Below are 18,958 nucleotides of genomic sequence, written 5' to 3'. Positions count from 1 at the left end.
GTTAGCCAGATGGTCTCTATCTCCTGACCTCGTCATCTGCCCACCTCAGTCTCCCAAAGTTCTGGGATTACAGGCGTGAGCCACCGCGCCCGGCCAAGTTCTGGATATTTTTCTGAAAGTAGAGCTTACAGGATATGCTGACTGATTAGACCAGAGATGTCACAGCGTGGTGTCAAAGTAACTAACATTTTTGGCTAAAATCACTAAAGCTTACATTTATGAGTTGGAGAAGACTGTAGAAGGTTTGGGGAAGAAGAGCCGAAGCTCAATTTTGGACCTGTTAAGTTCAACATGCCTCTAACACACCCAAGCAGAATAGTCAAGGATGCAGTCTTCCATATGGACTAGATATTAATATCTGACATCGAACAATAACAAATAACATTTTGAAATGTTTGTAGTTATAATTGATAGTTCATTCACTATATTTTTTCCACTTTCTTTTTCAGGCCATGTCATATATATACACATATATATATATTTGTAATAGATAATTTTGCCTTTTACCTACTTAAATTCTGTTATATACACTTCTCCACATTGCTTTACAGGCCTAACAACCATGTTTAAAGGCTGTATTTTAATACAGAGGTAATATTTGAAAAAGAAGACGAAGACCAAAGAAGGACTCCCTTCCCCCACCCATACACCTGTGTCGTCTTACTGGGCGCAAACGCAAAGCGATTGCACTTTCTCTTCCAAGTCGGTAGAAGGCGCGCGAGCAGCGTAGGCACTGCTCCGCCTCCAGTCCAGTTGCTTCTCTTTCATTTCCTCACTCTCTTTTTCCTTGCGTCCTTTGCCCCGGAAGTGCTCTTACAACATTGGCGGCCGGCGTGACTTTGACCGCTTCCCGGTGCCTTACCGGCAGCTGAACCGACCCGGAGCCACGGGAGTTGTCGCGTGCTCTGTGCTTGCGATGAGACTGCTGGGAGCCGCAGCTGTCACGGCTCTGGGGCGCGGAAGGGCCCCCGCCTCCCTAGGATGGCAGAGGAAGCAGGTACTGGAGCACAGAGAGACTGAATCGGGACCATTCCCGAGACCTTGTGGTCTCTTCTGGGCCATGGAAGGCAGTGACACCCCTGAGTCTTCCTGACTGGCAGCTCCGAATACTGGCGGTCGCGCGTCAGTGCTGAAAAGCCCCTCCGTGCCTGCACATTAGCTCGTTAACTTGTTTGTTTTGCTCTCTGGTATCCCTGGGGTTTAATCAGCTAAAAGTACCTGTCACTCAAATACTTCCATATTTTATCCACCTTTTCTAAGGTTGTTTTTTGTTTTTGTTTTTGTTTTTTTTTTTTTGCCTCTCTTTTCCCATAAATAGTTGTACATTGTGGAAGTGCAGTCCTATAGGGAAAGGTTTATATTGTATCTTAATTCCATCTAATAGGGATCCCCATCCCCTGCCCCCAGAGTAAAGTTAAAACAAACTTCATGAATTGTTTTTGTTTCGAGGGAATTGTAAATCTTTTGGAGCCATTAGCACCACTGCATAGAGCATATAAGTTCTCAAACATATTTGTCATCTGTGAACTACAATAAAGGAGAAAGGGAAAACAAGTTAAATTTAAGCTAAAATTTGTATTTTGTATTAAAGTTTTTTGGAGCTGTCTTTGTGATTTTATCTGCCCCAGTGTGTATTTTCAAATCTGTAGTCAAAATTATCTCCCATTTTAAATAAATTTGATTTATTCGTTAATTAATTTAAAAGAATACGCCTTTTCTGTCGTTTGTAGTCTCTCCTCTGATTACAAGAGTTCCAGGCTTAAACGTTTCCCCTGGTGCCTTTCTCAAGCTATGTCATATCCAATGAGATTTCTTGGAGGAATAATGTCCACCATACTCCTTTAATTCTCTGTTGTTCTCTCTTATAAAAGGTGCGTAGAATTGAGCTCTCGTATTTTTCTCAGGTGAATTGGAATGCCTGCCGATGGTCTTCATCAGGGGTGATTCCTAATGAAAAAATACGAAATATTGGAATCTCAGCTCACATTGATTCTGGGAAAACAACATTAACAGAACGAGTCCTTTACTACACTGGCAGAATTGCACAGATGCATGAGGTATATATTCATGGTTGATTCCGGATGAATTAGAACCTGATTTTAATTGTTTTGTTGCCATTATTTAATAAAGCTTGTAAACCTGAACGATTAAAACAGTGGTAACAGTGGACCTTTGATAGGCCTATCTGAAAGTTGCTTAAGTATCTGTGTTCTGGTGTTCTTTTAAGTTTTTATAGACGGGGTCTCACTTTGTTGCTCAGGCTGGTCTCAAACTTCTGGGCTCAAATTATCCTCCTGCCTCAGTCTCCCACAGTACTGGGATTATAGGCATGAGCCCCTGCACCTGGCAACTGTTTCCATTTCAGTTAAGTTTTCTTTCCTTCTTGGAATGCAGGAACAGAGAAAGTCTGAATTGCTGTGCTTGTGTTTAGGTGAAAGGTAAAGATGGAGTTGGTGCTGTCATGGATTCCATGGAACTAGAGAGACAAAGAGGAATCACTATTCAGTCAGCGGCCACTTACACCATGTGGAAAGATGTCAATATTAACATTATAGATACTCCTGGTAAGTTGGATTCTTGGTTTTATTGCAGCTTCTTTTGGCAAAAGCACATTTGGTTCTTTCTGTTACTATGACCCAATTAATTTTTGAGTGTCAAATACTCAAAAGTATAACACTGAATTCCTATTAAAGAAGCCTAACTTAGGACCTAGAGCACTTCATCCTTACGTAGTTTTCTTGAAAATTTTGTGCAAGTAATTGTGAGTAGGCAGATTCTTGCCTTCTACATATTCTAGCTGATTGTAAAGGTGCCTGTGCCCTAGTATCTTCTTGAAGTGGTCTTGCCGGGCCCTCCACTTAAGGATTGGTGAATAGTATTGGTGAGCTCAGGAATCTACATTCTAATTAGAAGACTTTTGTGACGAGCAGAGATACAAAAACTTTTAATAGTGCGTATGTTAAAAATTCAGATTGCTCTTTAAGACCCTCTCATACTTCATCTTATTCAGGGCATGTGGACTTCACAATAGAAGTTGAAAGGGCCCTGAGAGTGTTGGATGGTGCAGTCCTTGTTCTCTGTGCTGTTGGAGGGGTACAGTGCCAGACCATGACTGTCAATCGTCAGATGAAACGCTACAACGTTCCATTTCTAACTTTTATTAACAAATTGGACCGACTGGGCTCCAACCCAGCCAGGGCCCTGCAGCAAATGAGGTAATGAGCCTTAGAATGGACAAAGAGGATGTGATGCTCTAGACAGCAAACCTTATATCCAGAAGGATGATTAATTCACTGTCATTAAACTTTATTCTTAAATTTAGCTTTTTAAATGTATTTATGTGAGTTAGTAAGTGGAACATTGATTTTAGTAAATTGACTTGTGGTATGTTCTCATCAGCTACCTTCTCTGTAAAATGGGGACAATATTACTTAAATTCTAGGGAATTTGAAGATGGATTCAGAAAACAGTCTGTTTATACTGTTTTGCTATTATTAGAGAAGTTATAATCTAGATTCTAAAAATGCCTTGTGTTTTATTTAGACGAAAGATCATCTTTGGTTTTACTTTTTCCTTGAATCATTTTAATTAATGCCCTTAAATAGCTTGCCATAGAGATGAGATTTTCTTGTTTTCAGATGGAAACATATTTTCTAGGACAACAGTAACACTTCCTTTCTGTACCAGATAGAACCGGTAGTATTTATAGCATTTTAAATTTCACACAATACTGTATATTTCACAAAGCCTTTAAAAAGGTCAGAATTTCACTTTTCACCTTTTGTAGATGTGCAAGTGTAGCTGTAGAGTTCATACTTATGTTTCACATGGCACAGTTGATGGATATATAGGTGTAAAGTTTATGGTAGTGGACAGGCTGAGAATGGTGTGTCTGATGACAAAAAATCTGATGGAAGTGATATATTTGATATGAAAGTGAACATTTTCTTAGTTGGGTATTTATAACTTTTGGTAAAATGTTTTTACTTTTTGTCCTTATTTTACTTGTGCTTGGCAATAGATGGACTTTTTTCACCGAATCTTCTGAATTCCAAGGAAACACTGTTTTAGCATTTATTTGATTGCTTCGGTTTATTCTTTTCTCCACTCCCATTTATTTGTTTTCCATTTTGTAACTTCTATAAAGCAGATAAAAATCTGGAACTTCTAGATCTGACCTTCATGTCTTACCTTTTCTATCATACTTATTCTTTCTGTCTCCTTCTCATTTTGCATTGCGCTTATGAGAGAATTCTTGAGGTTGATCTTCCAGCTCACTGATTTGATATTCATTTGTGTCTCTTCAGTTATTTAGCTTGCCTTAAAACTTTTTTTTCGGCAATTATGTACTTAATTTTCGTAAACTTTCTCTTTTATTGCAACATTTTTATCAGTAGAGGTAATCGTTTCTCAAATCTTTACACTTTATTTTCTTTGCTCTAGTAACTCTCTTCTTGGAGATAAGTTTTATTAAGTTCACATTCTCTTTCTAGCTTTTGGTTTCCTTCAAATATTTGGTAATTCTTAGATCTTTAACCATAGTTATAGATGGGAGTTTAGAGTCTAGACTAAACAGTGGTAGCTAGAGCATATTCTTTTCCAATGAGAATTTTTGCCAGTGAATGCAGTTTCTATTCAGTTTTGAGCCTGGGCCGGGCGCGGTGGCTCACGCCTGTAATCCCAGCACTTTGGGAGGCCGAGGCGGGTGGATCACAAGGTCAGGAGTTCAAGACCAGCCTGGCCAACATAGTGAAACCCTGTCTCTACTAAAAATACAAAAAATTAGCCGAGCATGGTGGCAGGCGCCTGTAATCCCAGCTACTCGGGAGGCTGAGGCAGGAGAATCGCTTGAACCCGGCAGGTAGAGGTTGCAGTGAACGAAAATTGTGCTATTACACTTCAGCCTTGGCAACGGAGGGAGACTCTCTCAAAAAAAATATAAATAAATAAATAAATAAAAGGTGGGCTCAGCTATCCTACTATTTAATTTCCCGGCTAGCCCCCCATTATCTATTCTTCCCCCTTTTGCTTTTGATCCAGTGTATCTGGGGATCTGATGGTAAAACAGTTATTCTGGAGTTCTTTTTGTTGCCTGAATGGGGTTGTGGCTTCCTGAGCTCCTTGAGTTACATTGTCAGTCTGTTCCCAACAGATTTGTATTTTCTGTTCTGACCTGATGGTAACACCCTTCTCAGTTCTCCAGTGTCTGCCATTGATTTTTTAAAATACTCATTTCAAAGGGACTAGGGGAAAAGAAAAAAGGTAAACACGTGTACTTTTATTTTTCAGGTCTAAACTAAATCATAATGCAGCGTTTATGCAGATACCCATTGGTTTGGAGGGTAATTTTAAAGGTATTATAGATCTTATTGAGGAACGAGCCATCTATTTTGATGGAGACTTTGGGTAAGTGCTAAAAATACATTATTAAAATTTTAAATTTTAAAAAGCATTAAAAAGAAGGAAAGGATAAGTTCATCAAACCCAGAGTAACTATCTTTTTGAAATGTGGCTGGAAGAATACTCTGAGATGGTTTTGTTTTAATGCCTTTAATCCTTGTTGCTCCCCATTTTATTTAGTATTTATTCTGAGAGAGACTGTGTTACTTTTTGAGTAATAAACTCATATCACATTATGGCACGCGTGGTGTGGTGGAAGGAGGCCTTCAGTTTGGGTTAGTAAATTTGGGTTAGTAAATGTATTATATCTTTTTGCACTTGTTCATTTATTCATTCATTCTGTGGACTTTTATAGAGCAGCTGCCAGGTCTGGGGTATTGGGATAAAAATTAGGAAGAAAATAGGGGTCATAAATATTTGCTCCTCCTGCTTTATAATTACATAGACAAAAAAGATTGATAAGTTAAAACAGTTAAAATTGTACAAATGTAGTTTGGGAAATGCAAGAAATAAATTGGTAACTTTTTGATGTGGTATTTGGTTCATCAGCTTTTGAGCGACCTTTACCTACAAAGTACTGCAATTGCCTGGTGGTTACCAAACCTCAGCATTCATAACAGTCTCCTGGAGACTTTGTTAAAAGACATAGTCCTGGCTCTGCCTCCAGAGATGCTGATCAGTCCATTGCGGTAGGGCCCGTAGTTTGCATTTCTGGAAGGTTTCCAGTTGATGCTGCTCTTACAGGTCTGCAGACCATACTTTGAGTGACATTGATCTAGACAATGTGAGGAGTCATAAATGATCCTTTGTTCTGAGGAGTGACCTCTGGAGCCTGGTAGTTTCTCCACAGGCACTTCCTGAGGGATTTCCTTCCTCTGCTATGGAATTGGGATTGCAGGTCAGGCAGGTGGGTGAATGGCATTGTGATCAGTGAACTGTAGAATTTATCTTCATCAGCCATCTTGTAAGCAGGAAAAGGATGGAGTCTGTCCAGGGGATAAGGTGTTTCTCTCACTTTTTATGTGACAACTGAGTAATGACAGCAAAGTTTACCTTCTACTTCTTATGATATAAGGCCCAGAAAGGCAGAATTTTTCATTTTATTTTTTCCAACTTTATTCACTGCTATGTCCCAGCCCCTGCAACTGCCTAGTACATAATAGGGACTCAAAAATATTTGTAAATGAATGAATGAATCCACTTTCCCAGAATTACCAAGGCACATATTTCTGTTGTCAGAAGTAGAGACTCTTAAACTTTGTTGTACATCAGAACCACAGATGCAGCTTCTTAATGTACATGTACCCTTCTCCAGCCCTAGTTTACTGTATGTATATTTGGAAAGGAATCCACAGATGATTCTGACACGTGAAAGGCTAAGAAGCAGGGAGCTTGCCAGGAAGGTTGAAACTAAGATCTGAGGCTGTGGGGAGTCTTAGAATATTAAGAGTTACTTTTTGTTTCCTTGGAAATGGCTTCTTTTGTCTTTATTAAAGTTAGGAATGTATTTTCTGAAACGCTTAATTTTTTATATTAATTTCCATTTTAAAAGAAATACCTTGAAAAGTTTTCAGATTGCTTTTAAATATCATATCAAGTATATCCATTTTAGCTTTGAACATTTGATTTGTAATTTTACCTGTTCAGCCTCTGGAGGAATGGAGAACTGATGTCACAGATTGAAGAGTCTGCCATATTTAGTCACCCTTTTTTTTAAACTACAAATTAGGATATTCTTTGTTAAAAAGTGTATGATCAGGTCTGTTATTAATGGAAAGGAATAGAGTAAGGTCTTCCTAGTGCTGCTCGCTAGAGATTGTTATGTTGTGATTAATAAGAATGTGATTAATAAGAATATGATTAATAGAATTTTCAAGAACTCAGATGGGCCCCAGACAGGTTGGCTTTGAATCTTACCTCTTCTGTTTACTAGTAGGACAGCGTCGGGCAAATTACTTTGCCTATGTAAGTTAGTTGATCTGAAAATGCAGATAATAAAAGCTACTTCATATGTGAAGATCAAATAAATAGCTTGTCAGATATTTAGTTTAGTGCTTACTGCATTATAAGTATTCAGTAAATGGATGCTGTTATTACTTTGCATGCTTGCCAGTTTTAAAATAATTAGAATACAGTAAAAACTACACTGAAGAGTTTAAACTTTGATTTAGTTGATACTTTGTCAAGTCATTGTTTTGAACTTGTGTTTTACTGTATATTGAGTAAGGATAAAACCAGGTTGCATTACATTGGGAAGATTTTGTGTTATATATTTTATCATTATCTTCTGTAAAACTTGATATGCAGAAAAGTAGAATGTGATGTCTATTATAAAACCAGAGATTTTTTTTCTTATGATAGTGGACTGTTTTAGCTCTTCAGTTACTGGTAGTGCAACCTTGTCTTTAAACTTGCCTGTTACGGTATATTTATCTATTATTCTGTGTGCATTTTAAAGGTATGCATTAGTCTTGTTTGCCATTTGAATGCAAATGTATCAGAGCTCTGTCTTACCTAAAAAAATGTTTTAATCATATCTTTTTCATTAGTCCTTCATATATCAAGTTGAATATCCTTAAAGCACCAAAATACTTGTTTTCTTAGTCAGATTGTTCGATATGGTGAGATTCCAGCTGAATTAAGGGCGGCGGCCACTGACCACCGGCAGGAGCTAATTGAATGTGTTGCCAATTCAGATGAACAGCTTGGTGAGATGTTTCTGGAAGAAAAAATCCCCTCGATTTCTGATTTAAAGGCAAGTGCTTTCAAAATAAGTCTTATATTAACAACAAAAAGAAGTTGTTTGTTTTTTGTAGGGAGGGGACATGATGCTTTTATGTATGGGCTTTATTAATGAAATCTCAGTACATTTATTTAACATAATTGGCTTCCTCAAAAAATACTTGACATGGTATATTACTTTTTTTAAGTGAGTTATATAATATCTTCAAATGAGAAAAGTTATTGAGGACCCTTAAATTATTGGGGACTTGATTTTAGTTTCTATTAGAGCCAGCACTCCAAAGAGTGTCAGGTTATTTTATTCATTTGTTGGTTGTGGCCACAGCACTATTGCTGGCCTCTTCCAGCTGCTAGAGCTAAAGCTGCACTACGTATTCTCTAAGGCCTGCTCAGCTAGCAGACACATTGATGGTGTTTCACTAAGGGTTGGGGCAGGACCTGGAGCCTGCTACTGTCATGACCTGTAATTTATGAGAGATTTGTACTGTTTGGTTTCCTGTATGTATGCTCTTTACAAAGAGAAAAAGATAAATGTTCCTTAATCGAGCATATGTTCATATGGTTTAAATATTTAAAAGGTATACAAAGGTAAACAGTAAACACCCTTTTATTTTATTTTTTTTCCGTCTTCCCAGTTCTCTTCCCCGTCCCTGAAACAGGTTACCAGTTAATAGTTTCTGGTATATCTTTCCATAGGCTTTTGGTTTTGCATATATATTACTTTTTCCTCCATTTTACACAATTGTAGCATACTCTTTGCAGTGTTCTATTAGTGTGTTTATTTTCTATGTGTATATGTATTTTTTTTTAGCAAATTGAAAATTAGTGACAATTAGTGATTCCAAGAGTGTCGAAAGCAGTTGTATAGTAAATCACTTCCCCACCCTGAAGGAGAAAGTGATTTTTTTCTTTGTATTTTGACCTTAAGTTCATTGGGGACCTGATTTTAGTCTCTATTAGAGTCAGCACTCCAAAGAGTAGAGTATCGGTTCATTTTATTCTTTTGTAATTGACTTGAAGCACAACATATAATTTTAACATTAACTACCATTAAATTGTTTTCTTTTGTAGATAGCAATTCGAAGAGCTACTCTGAAAAGATCATTTACTCCTGTATTTTTGGGAAGCGCCCTGAAGAACAAAGGAGTTCAGCCTCTTTTAGATGCTGTTTTAGAATACCTCCCAAATCCATCTGAAGTCCAGAACTATGCTGTTCTCAATCAGGAGGAGTAAGTCTTGAAAACTGAATCTTAGTTTATGCAGAAATACTTTCATATTTGTGCACTGTGAAGGAATTTAAGGATGGTTCTTCTAGTTACGTCTGTGATTTTTTTTCATAATTTACAAACATTAATCACGGTTTTTATTTGGGTAACAATTTTGACATAGAAAAATATTATATCAGTTCCCATATCATATTCTGTTTTGAGTTAAAAGTATGATTTGTTTTACTATCTCTCAAGGTTTACATCATTAGAAAATTTTTTCATTTGGGACTAGATGTTTTCAGACATAACTGTTAAAAAAAAAAAACTTTAAGAAACAAACTTCTGCCGGGCGCAGTGGCTCACGCCTGTAATCCCAGCACTTTGGGAGGCCGAGGCGGGCGGATCACCTGAGGTCAGGAGTTCGAGACCAGCCTGACCAACATGTAGAAATCCCATCTCTACTAAAAAGACAAAAATCAGCTGGGCGTGGTGGTGTGCGCCTGTAATCCCAGCTGAGGCTGAGGCAGGAGAACCGCTGGAACCCGGAGGGCGGAGGCTGCAGGGAGCTGAGATTGCGCCACTGCACTCCAGCCTGCCTAGGTGACAGAGCAAGACTGTGTCTCAAAAAAAAAAAAAAAAAAAAACAAACTTCAAAAAAAAAACTCATTGATTATTTTCTTTTCTTTCCCTATGAGACCATTTCTGTGTTTTTTAGTCTACTCTTGTCCTATCACTGTGTAGTAACTAAGCTAAGCTCTGAAGACCTTTTTTTTTGAGACAAAGTCTTGCTCAGTTGTCTAGGCTGGAGTGCAGTGGTGCAGTAATAGCTCACCACAACCTCAAACTCCTGAGCTCAAGTGATCCTCTCACTTTGGTCCCCCAAAGTGTGGGGATTACAGGCATAAGCCACTATGCCCAGCTGAGAACTTACTTCTATTGATCTCTTTCAGTGAAATTTTACTTATGTATGACACCAGTAATATCCCACACACGTGCTTTTTCTCAGATAATACTTCCTGATGAAATAAAGTGATAGAAATATCAATATTACATCTCATAGATTTACATTTCTTTTATTTTAAGTGACTCAAAAGAGAAAACCAAAATCCTAATGAACTCCAGTAGAGACAATTCCCACCCGTTTGTAGGCCTGGCTTTTAAACTGGAGGTAAGTTGCTTTTTAATGTATTTAACTGCTATCTGTAGAATGTTTTTACTTCTAGGCTTTATTCCTATTACAGAATGACTCTGACCTTTATGAAAGATGCGTAAAATAGGAAAAGTAGAAGGAGCAGATAGAGAATTTCCAAAGCTCTGACATGATAGTTCTTTTGTTATTAGGTGCATTTCTTTCTAGTCTCTTCTCTTTGCCTGAAGAGTGTACATTTTTACTGAACTCATACTACCTGTATAGTTTTGTCTTGCTCTTTTTATTTAATGTCACAATAGATAATGGTCCATGTTTCTATAAATAGTTTAAACATTTTAAGTAGTAGCGTAACAGTGCATCAAGTAGATACACCAAAATTTGCTTAAAATTTCCTAATTGTTAGACGTTCATACTGTTTCCAGGTTTCTGCTATTATAAATAACATTGGGTCCATTTCTAGAAATATGTCCTAAGGAACTAATGAAGGGTAGCGAATTAATGTTAGCTTCAGCTTACCTTATAAAACCAAAATCTCACAAACAATTGAAAATGCCCAACCGGTCGCGGTGGTTCACACCTGTAATCCCAGCACTTTGGGAGGCCGAGGCGGGCAGATCACAAGGTCAGGAGTGGGAGGCTGAGGCGGGCGGATCACAAGGTCAGGAGTTTGAGACCAGTCTGGTCAACATGTGAAACCCCGTCTCTACTAAAAATACAAAAATTAGCCAGGTATGGTGGCGGGCACCTGTAATCCCAGCTACTCAGGAGGCTGAGGCAGGAGAATTGCTTGAACCCGGGAGGCATAGGTTGCAGTGAGCCGAGATCGCACCACTGCACTCCAGCCTGGGCGGCAGAGCAAGACTCCATCTCGAAAAAAAATAAATAAATAAAAATAAAATGCCCAGTAATTACAATTTGATAAATAAACTGAGGTACATTCTTATAGTGCAACATTATTCAGACTTTAAAAGTTATGTTGAAATGCTTATTTTTTGACATGAAAAGATGTTTGTGATTTAAAAAGAAACAAACTTACTTATTTTAGAATATTTTAAAGAAAAGTTATGAAGATAGTCCACAGAATTCCTGTATATCCTGTACCCAGTTTCCTCTATTTTTAATATACACTGTCGCAACTAATGGACCAATATTGGTATATTATTATTAACTAAAATCCATACTTCATTTGAATTTCTTTAGTTTTTGTCTAGGTCCTTTTTCCGTCTCACTAGACAGAAGGACTACAGAAGGTCCATCCAGAGGACCATGTTATATTTGATTGTCGTGTCTCCTCATGCTCTCCTAGGCTGTAACAGTTTCTTAGACTTTCTTGTTTCTCACGAGATTGACATTTTTGAGAATTATTGGTCAGCTCTTTTGTAGAGTGTCGCTCAATTTGGGTTTATTATTTGATGTTTTTCACATGATTAGATCATGTTTTTAGGAGGACTACCATCGAGATAAAGTGTTATTCTTTTTGCATCATATCCAAGGTACAGACTTGCGGCATGATTTATCATTGTTAATGCTAACCTCAATCACCACACCTGACTGAGATAGTGTTTGACAGGTTTCTCCGCTATAAAGTTACTGTACTTTTTTTATTCCCCTTTTCATAGTGTACTTTTTAAAAGGAAGTCACTTGACTCAGCCAACACTTAAGGGGTGGGGAATTATGTTCCACCCCCTTGAGGGGGCAGTATCTACATAAGTTATTTGGAATTCTTCTGAATGGGAGATTGGTCTTTCTTCCGTGCTCATTTGTTTATTTGGACAATCGCTTATTTAATATCAGTATGGACTCATGTATACGTATTTTGAACTTTGAGTTATAATCATGACTATGACTTTGAGTATGTCATTTGTCGTTCAGAGTGACTGGGTTTGGCGATTGGGAACTCTCAGTTGACTCCTGTGTTCCTTTAACATCTTCCAATGTTTTGCCTTTTTGAGAATACTTCCTTACTTGCCAGCACTACAAGACGCTCCAGGCTTATCTTGTATATTCCGTGTCCTAGCCCTAGAGTCAGCCATTCTCCAAGGAGCACTGGTTCCTTTTTAAGTAAAATGGCATTAGAAACCAAGATTTGGGGACTGGATGGGCTTTTTGTGGAAATGCTGTTGCTTCTGTTAGTAATATTTTAAGTGGGGAAAAGTGGTAGATAAGTTGGAAGTGTTAAGAGTGGTTATTTCTGGGATGGGATTATATTTTGGGGGCTTTTTCCTACTTTAAAAATATTTTACAGTATATTTATTACCTCCAAAATTAGGGGAAAATTTTTTTAATTAAAAAGTAGAAACATTACAGTAAAATTTTTTACACGTAAAGCTTTTAAAAATACATCTATAAGAATATTTTCTTAGGATTCCCAGAATAGTGATTATTGAGTTAAAGGCATAGAATGTTTTCATATTTAATGGTTTATATTGCCAGATTGCGTTCGTACTCTCCAAATTAATGTATTGGATTATTTCAATGAATATCATCATTGAGTATTATTTAAAAATCATTACTGATTTAACAAATGAAAAATTTTATTGTAATCTTTCATCTTGATGAAATATATTTTGATTTTTAAAAGCAATCAGTGCTTTAAAGTTCATATACTCAAATATGTCAGTCTTTTTCGTTTAGTCATTCTTTAATTTTTAACCTTAGAAACCTTTTATTTGTATATATTTTGTTAATATTTAGTTTCGTTCCTTCTACTTTTTTACGGTTTTTTTTTTCTTTCCCCATTATTAATTCAACTGGTATTTGGTTTGGTGGGTAGGATCTAAATGTATTTCCTCTGCCTCCAAATAGAGTATCATTTGTCCAGTTAGTACTTTATGCACAATCCTTTTTTCCTTTTCCATTGATTTGTCATGTTTCCTTACCATCTATTGACAAATATATTTTATACTTTAGATTTTTATACTATACTGTATGGGGTGGTTAGTTTAATTTGTGCTGTTTCTGAACTTTGTGAGTTTCAAGCATTTTAATATGTTTTTATATATGTCAGGGTTAGTTTTATATCATTACCATAGATTTTGAAAAATTTCTGTTTTTGCCTATTTATTCCTCTGAATGAATTTAAAATCACTAATCACGTTTAAAATTTCCTGTTGGGATTTCTATTGCTATTTTGTTAAGCGTACAATTAACATGGTAAGAACTGGGAACTTTTAAATATATGTTAATTGGTCACTGCTAGTATATTCAATCACTTCACAGAACTCTTTTTTTTTTTGAGACAGAGTCTCACCTACTCTGTCACCCAGGTTGGAGTGCAATGGTGAGTTCTTGGCTCACTGCAGCCTCCGCCTCCCGGGTTTAAGCAATTTTCCTGCCTCAGCTTCCCGAGTAGCTGGGATTATAGGTGCGATACCACCCCCGGCTGATTTTTGTGTTTTTAGTAGAGATGGGGTTTTGCCATGTTGGCCTGGTTGGTCTTGAACTCCTGACCTCAGGTGATTTACCTGCTTCTGCCTCCCAAAGTGCTGGGATTACAGGCCTGAGCGACCAGCCCAGCCACAGAACTCTTACTTGCATAATTTTCCACATGATTATCAGAGATTGTATTTTAGATGTATAGCACACACCTACTGTTTCTAATGGTATCTTTGTTGTTTTTCCAATTATACCTTGTTTTGTCTGATATCTTATTGTATTAAACTTACGAAATAATGTTAGAAGGCAAAAGATACTTCTGTATTATGTAAAAAATTTAAAAATTTTGTTCTAATACTAATAGCTTATTTCAAAGGAAACAGAAATAACTTAGATTGTGATACCAAAAAGATTGATGAGTAACAGCCATTTATCTGTGTTCAAAGCTAGTATTAGTTTATGACAATAAACTGAAGTATGTAAGATAGTTTACTAAAATTGGTAGAGAATACTCGGAGGGACTTAATGAAGCTTTCCTCAGTACTTTGATTATTATGTTTCTTTTTATTCTTCTTGCCCCTACCCGATCTTGACTTCTAGGTAGGTCGATTTGGACAATTAACTTACGTTCGCATTTACCAGGGAGAGCTAAAGAAGGGTGACACCATCTATAACACAAGGACAAGAAAGAAAGTACGGTTGCAACGGCTGACTCGCATGCATGCCGACATGATGGAGGCAAGTACAGGGTCATCGTGAGATTAGAAATTCCTCTAATATGGGTGAAATAGACCTTTCTTGGTATTCTGAGCCCCACTAGAAAATTAATTCTGGTTAAATGTATGTTCCTAGTTTCTTCCTTTTTACTTAAATGTGTTGCAGCTCTGATCTAGCACTTTGCTATAGGCTAAATTAGCAGATGTTAACAACTCAGTTTTTTTAAATACCACTAGTTGTGAATTAGTTATATTTTCTCAAGGGCCTGGGTTAAGGAAAAGAGATAGTTTCCTAACACTCAGAATGTAAGATTCAGCACTTTCCTCAAGAACTATCATTACAAAGAATGTAACAGGCATTTAAGACTGTGGAACTGTGATTCTTAAAGATAAGAGAATCATAAATTTACACACTTTTCCACATTGTTTTATTTACTTTCTGAAATACAGCAGGCACAAAAGCCCTGTTTAACCCTGGAGCTTTTATTCCTATTGTAGAACCCACTACAGGACCATATTGGGGCCAGAATCCACCTGAAGATTTAAAGCTTCAGGGGCTGATCTGGGAGATAAACTTTGACTTACGCCTTGAATTCTTGAGTTGGCTTGGAGTCTGCTATAGCCTTCTGTAGTCCTTATGGTTAGTTCTTGGAAGGAATACTGAGTGCATGAGTTTGTCCCCTACTCTCACCCTCTCCCAATCCAGCTATATATTCCTGGAGAAATGTATCAGTCTAAGCAAAATCTTATGAATTTTTTGGTAGCTATAACTTTTGTTTCTTCTAGAGGAGGAATTGTCAGTCTCAAAACCCAACAGTATTGCTGTTTTGTGAGATAGGCAGCAGGGGGCAGGCTAAATGATTGTCATAGCTGTTTCATGGACCAGGAGCTGGAAGATTTGTGTAGCTGTGTCACCATTAAAGAAAGACATGTTTACTCACAGCCACAGTTGTTGTGAATGAACTGTAAATGTAAAAGGACAAAAACTAGGAAGCTTGGAGGCACCAATGCTTTGTTCTTAGATTTCCTGTGTTTTCTTGACTGCTTGCATCTGTGAGAAATTAAAATTATTTTTAGTACAGTGGGCTCCATTCTCCTTTGTTTTCAAAACTTCCTTTACAGGTTTCCTGGTATATCTCTGTCATACACAATCTCATTGTCTAACTGCGGCAACATATATAGTACATGCCTTTTTTTTTTTTTTGAGATGGAGTTTTGCTCTTGTCTCCCACGCTGGAGTGCAGTGGCGCGATCTTGGCTCACTGCAACCTCAGCCTCCCAGTTTTAAGTGTTTCTCCTACCTCAGCCTCCCGAGTAGCTGGGATTACAGGCACCCGCCACCATGCCTGGCTAACTTTTTGTATTTTTAGTAGAGACAAGGTTTCACCATGTTGGGCAGGCTGGTCTCAAACTCCTCATCTCAGGTGATTCACTCGCCTCGACCTCGCAAAGTGCTGGTATTACAGACGTGAGCCACCATGCCCCGCCAGTACATGCCTTTTAATTCCATAGAAATAACTTTAGAACTTTGAGGCACTGTGTTGTTGGTACTGCAGATCCTTCAAGTAATGAGTTTTCTGTTTAAAATCTTGTCTGTTGACATATGGTTTAAATGAAGGCCTTTTAAAAATACATCTTAGCATGGTTGATTGTTGTTGTATTGGTTCTAGCTAATTCACTATAGAATTCAAGCTGAGAGATTCTGCCATGCTTATTTATATACAATGTGTGTACTGTACAGTTACTTTTTAGTTACCACGTCTTTATTTGTATTACTTATATCAAATATCATTTTGTTTTATTTGTTTTTTTAGGATGTTGAGGAAGTATATGCTGGAGACATCTGTGCATTGTTTGGCATTGACTGTGCTAGTGGAGATACGTTCACAAACAAAGCCAACAGTGACCTTTCCATGGTAAGCCATTTAATTTCAAAGCTACTTATCACTAGAATTTTAAAAGTCTGTTTTTTCATGTAGTGCATTTAATACTTCAGAAAAACAACCACAGAAGTTTTCATTGAGTACCACAGTCATCAAGTTAGTGGTGGCTCTTTGAATGTTGGTTATAGCTCTTTGAATGTCAATTAGACAACTGCTGTGTAAGCTAACTCACTTGGTTTTTTCATAGTAAAAAGTAGGAAGAGTTTTGACTATAGTAAAAAGGAAAACTTGGAGGATCCACAATCCTCCCAAGTTTAGCAAGAAGGAAAAATCTCCACCAGATGGTACCTGGACAGTGTGGCTCTGATTCCTCCACCCTGAGACCTGCATCCACACTCGGGGTGCATTTCTAATTGTTACCACTAGTGTCAAGCTAGTTTCAGTGGAGTGCTACTTCCTTACTAACTCAGTAGCAGGGAAGTGTACTGTTCCCTCAATCCCTTGTGAGACCAGACTGTAACATTTAGACTAGACTTGGGATAACAGAACATAACCAGGCTCAGAAGGCAATATGCAACTACACAGTCTGATTTATAGAAACAGCCTGCCGTTTGGAACTCAGAAGTCCCTTTTTATCATTGAGGGATTCTGAGGGAGGAGCATGCACAGGTAGTTCCTGCCTTTGAATTCCCTTCACTCACTCACCTTTTTTGCTTCTGTAGTAGAGCAAATTCTGTTACATTATGGCCATTTGTTCATAAGAGTGATCTCTTTCATGAATTCAGTAAAGAAAGAGTATGATGAGTACATAGGTAATTTGCAGTGGGTCATTTACATAAGTACTGACCCAACTCTAACAGATTAGCACTGTAATACTTCCTGCTATCTAATGATGAATTCATGATTTTATAGTTTAGTTTTTTTGTCTATAATATTCTCTAATGTGTGTAGTATTACCTGTTGATTTAGGACACTACAAAAAAGCATAAATCTATACAATTTTTGTTTGAGATCCAGATAAAAGGAATGTTTTCTAAATATTATTGATAAGACCTTCTCTAAGTACTTCTCATTAGCAACATGAAGTGATTGGTGGTTGTGGGAAGTGCTTACCAAGGCTTTGAAACAAATAGGCCTTGGTTAGAGTCTCACCTTTGCCCTATACTACCTCCTGGCCCTTAGCCAATTTGTTTTACCTTATTTCCAAGGCTTCAGTGACTTTATTTGTAAAATTGGGATAATGCCTGCTTCTCAGAGTTGTAATTGATTAAATGAGGTATCATGGGTATGAAGAATGTGGTGCCCTTTCTCTGTTTGCCTTATCAGTAATTGTAGTATATTTTGATTAAATAAAGTAACTTAGAAGATTGCAGCAGCCACCAAGCAATAAGAATTTCACATCTCAGTATTTGGATTAGTTGTAGTGATTATGTTAAACAGGTAAATAAATACATTCATTAATTTTATTTTGGGAAGGGGGAACTTATATAAGTAGATAGCTTCATTTATTTATTTATTTATTTATTTATTTATTTATTTATTTTATTTATTTATTTTTTTGAGACTGAGTCTGGCTCTGTCGCCCAGGCTGGAGTGCAGTGGCCGGATCTCAGCTCACTGCAAGCTCCGCCTCCCGGGTTTACGGCCATTCTCCTGCCTCAGCCTCCGGAGTAGCTGGGACCACAGGCGCCCGCCACCTCGCCCGGCTAGTTTTTTGTATTTTTTAGTAGAGACGGGGTTTCACCGTGTTCGCCAGGATGGTCTCGATCTCCTGACCTTGTGATCCGCCCGTCTCGGCCTCCCAAAGTGCTGGGGTTACAGGCTTGAGCCACCGCGCCCGGCCATTTATTTATTAATATGTTGTATTAATATATGTATTTAATGCAAAACACATCAATATATATATTGTCTAGCCTAAAGACAATGGCTAGTATTTATCCTTTGTTCTGTTGTGAAGTGGCACATTAATCTATCCCTGACCCATGTGGGTCTGTTTTTGAATTCTTCTGTTTTCTTTTAAAAATATTTTAGGAGTCAATTCATGTTCCTGATCCTGTCATTTCAATAGCAATGAAGCCTTCTAACAAGGTAGGAGTTTGATTTAAAGCTCAGTATATCACAATTAAAACTTGAGCTCTTTTTCATCTCTCTCTACCATGCACTTGATATCTTGTAATAACCAGCAGTCTTATGGTCTCTGTTTCCTCTGTTGGTATTGAGATCTTCTTTTTAAATTTACCAGTCTGTTCCTAATGATAACTTCTCAGTATATTTGAAGAAATGGATGGTGTTAAAATATTCACATTACTGTACTTTATAAGTCTTTAGTATATTGTTGGCTTCAGAGTGGTAAGTGTAACTTCCCGGATTCAAATCATAAATAACTGAAAATGGGGAGTCAGGGGCATTTCTCTTAAGTTGTAGTAAAACCCCACTATAAAGTACTTTAGAATGTTGAACTGATTAATCGACTCATAGGTTAT

General features: G+C 37.4%; 1 protein-coding gene across 3 annotated transcripts in view; it reads left to right on the top strand.

Annotated features, from left to right (window-relative positions):
* The first annotated feature begins 589 nt into the window (after positions 1-589).
* GFM1 (G elongation factor mitochondrial 1) overlaps positions 590-18,958 on the top strand; it is a 45,216-nt gene continuing 26,847 nt past the window's right edge. The window contains exons 1-12 of one of the 3 annotated variants that reach the window (XM_025374981.1): positions 590-997; positions 1,905-2,057; positions 2,432-2,564; positions 3,011-3,215; positions 5,290-5,406; positions 6,251-6,307; positions 8,005-8,155; positions 9,214-9,371; positions 10,434-10,518; positions 14,477-14,614; positions 16,407-16,508; positions 18,507-18,563. In XM_025374981.1, coding sequence (XP_025230766.1) covers positions 917-997; positions 1,905-2,057; positions 2,432-2,564; positions 3,011-3,215; positions 5,290-5,406; positions 6,251-6,307; positions 8,005-8,155; positions 9,214-9,371; positions 10,434-10,518; positions 14,477-14,614; positions 16,407-16,508; positions 18,507-18,563 — 1,437 coding nt within the window. In that variant the 5' untranslated portion in view covers positions 590-916. Of the gene's footprint in view, positions 998-1,904; positions 2,058-2,431; positions 2,565-3,010; positions 3,216-5,289; positions 5,407-6,250; positions 6,308-8,004; positions 8,160-9,213; positions 9,372-10,433; positions 10,519-14,476; positions 14,615-16,406; positions 16,509-18,506; positions 18,564-18,958 lie in introns of all 3 variants that reach the window. The other 2 variants (XM_025374982.1, XM_025374983.1) reach the window with 2 other exon arrangements.

The sequence above is a fragment of the Theropithecus gelada genome, chromosome 2, assembly GCF_003255815.1.
Source record: "Theropithecus gelada isolate Dixy chromosome 2, Tgel_1.0, whole genome shotgun sequence".
NCBI classification, from domain to species: domain Eukaryota; kingdom Metazoa; phylum Chordata; class Mammalia; order Primates; family Cercopithecidae; genus Theropithecus; species Theropithecus gelada.
This window is presented reverse-complemented; position numbering and strand designations above follow the sequence as displayed.